This window comes from Sorex fumeus, unplaced genomic scaffold (assembly GCF_029834395.1).
Source record: "Sorex fumeus unplaced genomic scaffold, SorFum_2.1 ptg000009l, whole genome shotgun sequence".
Classification (NCBI taxonomy): Eukaryota; Metazoa; Chordata; class Mammalia; order Eulipotyphla; family Soricidae; genus Sorex; species Sorex fumeus.
This window is the reverse complement of record NW_026606066.1, coordinates 31,149,326-31,157,202: the sequence shown is the minus strand read 5'-3', so window position 1 is coordinate 31,157,202 and position 7,877 is coordinate 31,149,326. Positions and strand designations below refer to the sequence as shown.

The window sequence follows — 7,877 nt, the reverse complement described above, 5'->3', positions numbered from 1 at the left end:
GCAGGCAAGATGGCGTGGTTTAACGCATAGTCTGTTCACTTTTCTGCTCCAAGCTGCTGGGTTCTGCATTAAGTCCTTGTGCTTCTGGGGCCGTGGCCGTGCTGGAGAGCCGCTCGTGGGGGCAACTGGTGACCTCTGTAGGGCGTGAAGGACGGGCCAGAACGCCCCCCTTCCCATGAGGTTTTTGTCGCCCCCGACCCCCAGCTCAAACCTGCTGTTCACAAGGCTCCCATGCAGCCGCCATCTTTCTTTCCAGAGAGGAGAGGGCGAATGGGGCAACACCCTTTCCCCTCCGGGCAGGCGTGATGGCGCGGTTTAACGCATAGTCCGTTCGCTTTTCTGCTCCAAGCTGCTGGTTTTCTGAGTTAAGTCCTTGTGCTTCTGGGGCCGTGTGTAGTTTTCTTCTTTTGGCTCTCATACTTTCTTGTGCTTTGCTAACTACCTGTGCCAGCATTTCTTGGATCTCATTAAACACCCTCACCATGATGTCACTGGTGTCATTTTCTGAGAATCCACGGAGATGCTTGGTATTGGTTGAGCCTTCTGTGTTACTGTTTTCACTCACTGAACTTGGTGGGTTTCTACATACATTTCCCTTTGCAGTGTTCTTGCTGTGCTGAGGGTGGATATTTGTGGGTAGTCTCTCTTGGGCACTCTGAGGGATTAGGATGGGAGTTGATCTTTTCTTTCCCTGTCCATCTTCACTCAGGGACAGGGTGTATAACCATGAGCAGCGTGAAATTTGCTGAATAGAGCTCTTTCCTGGCATCTTCAAGAGATGTGGCACTGGGCCCGTTAATATGGTGCAAATCAAGCGTCAAGGATGCGAGGATCTCACTGGTAGTGAGGGGGATCTGCCTTTGGTTCCAAAAAGGACCCAGAGATATCAGTCAGGAGATTTATCCCACCTGGAAGGGTGGGGAAATAAGCAGAGAATCAGGGTAATGTGTTTCTGGGCCTGAAGTCCCAGTCTTAGTCCCTGAAGTGTATTCTTAAAGTTTCTCTTCCTTTTCCTGTCAGCACTGCTTCTCATTGCCTTGTGACTTTAAGGAAGCTATTTAACTCCTCTGTGCTTCATTTTCCTCATATGTAGACATATATTTGTAGTGCCGATCTCGTAGGGCTGGTATGAGTATTAAATGAGTTTATAATATATAAGGTTCTTACGCTATGCTTAGTACAGAGTACGTGAATGTATAAGTACTTGCTTATACTTGGAGTTACTTCATTTTTGGATGACTATTCTCATACCAGATGTCACATCTTTGCTTATTTCAGTGAGATATTTCTTTTTAGTTTCTAAATACTAACAGAACTCCAAATGATTATAGGACAAAATGAATTCCCTTCCCATCCCCTCTCCACCCTCCTTCATTTGCTTGGAATCAGTTTTCTTGCTTGGAGGAGGGTCCTGAGTATCTGCACAGCAGTGATTAAAGAAATGAACAACTTTCCTCTGCCCCTTTTCCATGTTTTCTTTGCTGCTGCTGCCGCTGCTGCTGCTGCTGCTGCTGCTGCTGCTGCTGCTGCTGCTGCTGTGGCTGTTGTGATGACAGAGGGCCACACACCCTTGATTGCCAGGGAGTCTAGACAACAGAGCCATTGGGGTTACACTTGGCATGTGGAGTAGTGCTGGGATTCAGGGGCCTCATGTCTTCATGGCAGTGCTCCACCAATTAGCATCCCTGGGTCCCAGAAGGGCTTTTTTAAAATTGAAATTTTATTATTTAGCATAGCACAGTGGGTAGGGCATTTGCCTTGCACGCGGCCGACCCGGGTTCAATTCCTCCCTCCCTCTGGGAGAGCCCGGCAAGCTACCAAGAGTATCCCGCCCACACGACAGATCCTGGAAAACTCCCTGTGGCGTGTTCAATATGCCAAAAACAGTCTCACAGTGGAGACGTTACTGGTGCCCACTCAAGCAAATAGATGAACAACAGGAGGGCAGTGCTACAGTGCTACAGTGCTACCCATTTGTTTACAATGCTCTATAAGTTTTGGGAGTACAGCTTCATATGTCTGTGTTTGTATGAGTCAAATTGAACCTACCACTGAAGGTCTAGTACCATTCCCATTCCTCTCTTATTCTCATGTCCCTGAAACACTTTTTTGGAGGGGAAGGCAAAATTTAATATTTTTGTTGCGATTTTTTTTCCACATTGATTTTGTTACTTATAGTTTTATATGCCAGAGTCAATTTGTAATTGCTTTTCAGTTTTCAGTCTAATTCTGATTTAGTGTAACCAGCATCATTCATGTTGTTGCAGAGGGCAAGGTTTCATCATTTTTTCAGCCTGAGTAGTAAATACTCACTACAACTTCTTTATCCAGTCATCCGTGAACAGAAACTTAGGTATTTCCGTGTCTTATTGTAATACTGCTATGGACATATGGTAGATACATATTTTTGAATGAATGTTTTCATACTTAGGATACATACTTAACACTGGTATTGATGGGCTAAACGATACTTATATTTTTAGATATTTTAGGGAATCCTCATATCCTGACTTTAGGTTGACCTTGCAGCCACTCACTACTTTTTGACAGGTAGGGCATTTGCCTTGCATGCGGCTGACCTGGGTTCGATTCCTCTGTCCCTCTGGGAGAGCCCAGCAAGCTACTGAGAGTATCCCACGCGCATGGCAGAGCGTGGCAAACTCCCCGTGGCATATTCAATATGCCAAACACGTAACAACAAGTCTCAAAATGGAGATGTTACTGGTGCCTGCTCAAGCAAATCGATGAACAACAGAAGGACAATGCTAGAGTGCCTCATGCCATTTTCTGTAGACGCTATACCAGTTTGTATTTTCACTAACAAGGCACAAGCATCCTCTTTTCTCTGTGGGTTTGCCAGTGCATTTCCAGTCTTTTTGCTAAGGGCCATTGTCATAGGAGTGACAGCCTACTTCACTGTGGTTGACATCCACCTTAATATTCCTAGTACCCATTCTTCAAAGAACAGAAAGAACATAAAAACAAAATGCATCAGGTAATGCATCATTAGCTTTTAAGATTTATGTTTTCAATAAGCTGAAATTATTTTAATGATTATGTTTTAGCTGAAAAAGGCCTTTATTAAGCTATGCAAAAATAACATTTTGTTGTGCTAACCAAAATATTTTTGTACAAAATTAATCGTGACCATAATCATGAAAGAAAATCTTTTCTACTTCGAATCCTTTCATTTTCATTACATTAGTATAAAATACATCCTTATGCCAACTGAACTCAGTGTTATTTTGGATTATTTTCAGATAATGGTTGATCTAATCTGGTAGACTTGTTTACGACTAAAAGTGTAAAATAACTGAGAAATTATGTTTTGCATAAAGCTTGCTGTGGCTTCTACTTCTTAAAAAAAATTCACCCCTTCCCTTCACTGTTGTTGATCTTGTTAAGAGATGGGGAAGGGCTGCATATCTGCCTGGCTCCGGTGTGGGCACATTGTTATCTGTGGTGCTTGCCAGAATGGTGGGGGCTTGCACATCGGGCTGTGGTCCTCCCCTACTTGACAGCAGTGCTCATGGAGAGGTGAACTAATTTACTTGTGCTTGTCAGGGCCTTCACTCTTAGTTGAGACCTGCTAGTTCTAGGTGTGGTGCTTGTCGGGGGTCGCTGCTGTACTCATACACACACTTGCACTTCTTTTTTCTTTTTTCTTTTTTTTAGGAACATTTGTAGGCTTACAAATTTTTGTGCTTGGGTTTCAATTATACAATGATCAAATACCCATCCCTCCACCACTGCCCATTTTCTACCAGCATGGATCCCAATATCCCTCCCACCCCCCCATCTCCCCCACCCCACCCTGCCTTTGTGGCAGAGCATTCCCTTTTGTTCTCTCTCCTTTTGGGTGTTGTGGTTTGCAAAAGAGGCATTGAGTGGCAATCATGTTCGGTCTAGAGTCTACTTTCAGCATGCTTCTCCCATCCTGGGAGGATTCTCCTAACACCCTTTATTTGGTGCTCCCTTCTCTATCTGAGCTGTCTTTCCCCTGGCATGTGTGGCTGGCCTCCAAGTTATGGAGTAAGCCTTCTGGTACTAATCTCAGCTATTCTTGGGTGTTAGTCTCTTATTTTGTTACTTTATGTTCCCCAGATAAATGCAATCTTTCTATGTCTATCCCTCTCTTTCTGACTCATTTCACTTAGCATGATACTTTCCATGTTGTACCACTTGTATGTAAATTTCATGACTTCATCTTTTCTAACAGCTACATAGTACTCCATTGTGTAGATGTACCAAAGTTTCTTTAACCAGTCATCTGTTCTTGGGCACTCAGTTTTTTTCCAGATTCTGGCTATTGTAAAGAGTGCTGCAATGAACAAACAAGTGCAGATGTCACTTTGACTATACTTTTTTGCCTCTCTGGGATATATTCCCAGGAGTGGTATTGCTGGGTCAAATGGGAGCTCAATTTCTAATTTTTTGAGAATCATCCGTACGGTTTTCCAAAAGGGCTGAACCAGTCGGCATTCCCACCAGCATTGAAGGAGTGTCCCTTTCTCGCCACATCCGTGCCAGCACTGGTTGCTTTTGTTCTTTTGAATGTGGGCCAGTCTCTGAGGTGTGAGATGGTATCTCATTGTGGTTTTTTTCTTTTTTTTATTAGTGAAACACCATGAGGTACAGTTATAGGCTTACAAATTTTGTGCTTGGGTTTCAGTTATACAATGATCAAGTGCCCATCCCTCCACCAGTGCCTGTCATCCATCACCACGGGTCCCAGCATCATTGTGGTTTTGATCTGCATCTCTCTGATGATTAATGATGTAGAGCATTTTCTCATGTGCCTTTTTGCCATTTGGATTTCTTCTTTGTGAAAGTTTCTGTTCATATCGTTGCCCCATTTTTTGATGGGGTTGGATGTTTTCTTCTTGTGGAGTTCAACCAGTACTTTGTATATCCTTGATATCAACCCCTTGTTGGATGTGTATTGGGCAAATATCCTTTCCCATTCTGTAGACTGTCTTTGTATTTTGGTCATTGTTTCTTTTGAGGTCTGGCATATCGAATACTCTCGGTAGCTTGCCGGGCTCTCCGAGAGGGGCGGAGGAATCGAACTCGGGTCGGCCATGTTGGCCGCTTGTAAGGCGAACGCCCTACCCGCTGTGCTATAGGGCTGGATATGCCAGACACAGTAACAACAAAGTCTCCAATGGAGACGTTACTGGGCCCGCTCGAGCAAATCGACGATCAACGGGAGGGCCTTTACCTTTACCTTTACCTTTTCTTTTGAGGTGCAGAAGCTTCTTAGTTTAAGATAGTCCCATTTATCTGTCTCTGTTTTCACTTGCTCGGCCACACTTGCACTTCTTAACTACCTTTTTTTTTTTTTTTTTGTAGCTGTGGTGCTCACCAGAGGACCTCTTTTTTGCAGTGATTTCACACCTGGTTTGTGCTTACAATTTGGGATCTTAGACAGCAGTGTTGTCAGGTTTAAACAACAGAGCGGTCTGGCTTGTGCTCACTGCATGTGGGGCACCAGGTATTTGAACTCATGATGCTATGCATGCTCGGTAGGGGCTCTAAACTACTGTGCTAGTCTTCCAGGCCATAGTTGTAGGTGTTTTCCCTCTTGGGGGTGGTAGTGCTGGGGATCAAATCCAGGGTCTCAAACATATGTGTCATGTTTCCTTTTGCTGAGCCACTGCTCTCTTTCTGTTTGATTTGTTCCCAGTTTTGTTATTGTAGGCGTAAGTGTTAACAATAAATGTTCTACTATCCAGTATGATATATTTGTATTTGTAAGGGAATATTAAATTACCTATATATTTCATATTTTTTCTGCAAATATAAAAATGTAATGACTTATCTAGATAGCTTATCATAATTGTTTGAAGACTAAGGTACAATTACATGTACTATTCCAGTGGCAGTTTCTGAAGTTACTAATGTTAGTAATTCAAAATAAATCTGGTAAATAAAAATATCATAAAATTTTATGCTACAATATGTGTGTTTTTGATCACTTTCATGTTAAGTCATACATGCTCTAAGTTATGCTTTTTTAAAATACCACTTTTAATCACACTATAAATGGTAAAATTTCTTTTTTTAACGGTTTTGGAAATCCGACATTCTCTTTTGGTCTGTGATTTAATGTTTCATTGCAGAACAAGATGGGAGATTATGAAGCAGGCAGGAAGATCTTTATTCAAAAATGTGCCCAGTGCCACACAGTGGAAAAAGGTGGAAAGCACAAGACTGGTCCAAATCTTTGGGGTCTTTTTGGCCGACAAACAGGACAAGCACCAGGATTTTCTTATACTGATGCAAACAAAAACAAAGGTAAAAATAGCAGTTGTAGCAAAGAAGAAACATATGAAGTGCACATATGATTATGAGCATGAAGTTTTATTGGTGTATTGATCCCTTGATAGTTCAATAATGATTATTCCTATCCTTTATAACCTTCTTTAATTTGAAGTCTATGTTGTTTGATCTCAGTTTGGCTGTCCTGACCTTCTTTTGACAATTGTTTGCCTATGAGATCAGTTTACAGCCTTTCACTTTAAACCTCCATTTATCATGATTTTTTATAGGGTCAGTTTTCTGCCCCCCCTTTTTTTTTTTTGGCAACGGGAACCCTCTCAGAAATACCCAGGGGACTATATGTAGTGTTAGTGATAGAACTTAGACCTCTAGTCAGTGGTACAGGCCAGCAGGTTCAGTGCTCAGTCTTGGTGATACAGTTTTGCCTGGGCACAGTGGTGCTGGGGGCCTCTTGGACCACTGTGGGAGTGTTCAAGGGGTGATGTGGTACTGGCAGTCAGACTCAAGGTTACGAACTTGAAAGCCATTATTGCTCTTTGAGTTATCTCCCAAGCCCTTCATCAGATTCTTAACTTTAAAGTAACTGTCCTTATTCCCTTCTCTTTGGACCATTCTCTCATTTGTAAGCTGAGGAATTGTATTAAGTGACTGATAAGATCTTATTGGAAGGAGTTGTCTGATTCTTGGAGGTTAGGGTACTCTCTAGGCAAACCACCAATGGACTCATAGTTCTTCTGTATACCTTGGATAATCTAAACAGCACAGGGATATTAGATTTATACAGAGAAATTGAAGCTGTTTTTGTACAGCACCAAAGACCCCACCGTCCTACAGTTCTGGCCTTGCTCACTGAGTCTGCCCACATCTGCCCACACACCCCCATGACCACAGCTGGACCCTCAGCTGGGTGCTATGTCCACTCCGGTCTGTCTTACACCCTCCCTCTCACCCCTGGAGCCCGGCCGGGAGGGGAGCACCCACAGTCACCCTCTCTCCACCGCCCGAATCCGCACAGAAGCCATGGCAGCCAGGTTCGAGCCCAGTACAGGGAGAAGCCCGTGGCCTTGTCCATATCATTCTAGAATTTCTCGTGGTTTAGAAACTCATTATTTTTGATTATAAGATTCTCTTCCTATTAAGTCCTAAAGTACTCTTTTGTTCACATATGTGGATCACATCAGTAAGTAAATATCACAAATGTAACAGCAAACATTTAAAACTTATTTTCATTTTCATAGGTATTATCTGGGGAGAGAATACTTTGATGGAATATTTGGAGAACCCAAAGAAATATATCCCTGGAACTAAGATGATATTTGCTGGTCTTAAAAAGAAGAGTGATAGACAAGATGTTATTGAATATTTGAGACAGGCAACGTCTTAATGAAATCATCTTGCAACTTCAAAAAAATAGTTCTGAACCAGAGTTAGCCGTGTCAAATATTCATATTTAGAGAAGCCATATTTGATCTTTCATGATCAGTTGTAGTACATTAAACATTTTTAAATGAAAGTTTATGTTTTTAACTGTGTATAATTTGCTGACCATATGATCTTCTATGCTTTATATTCACTTAGGATGTAGAGAGGTCTGA

The 7,877-nt window shown here is 42.4% G+C and overlaps 1 protein-coding gene across 1 annotated transcript; it reads left to right on the top strand.

Moving 5' to 3' along the window:
• The first annotated feature begins 6,128 nt into the window (after positions 1–6,128).
• LOC130019663 (cytochrome c 2) lies at positions 6,129–7,666 on the top strand. The gene is made up of 2 exons (XM_056110238.1): positions 6,129–6,297; positions 7,521–7,666. Exons 1-2 carry the CDS (start codon positions 6,129–6,131, stop codon positions 7,664–7,666), a joined length of 315 nt encoding a protein of 104 aa, XP_055966213.1.
• Positions 7,667–7,877: the final 211 nt, after the last annotated feature.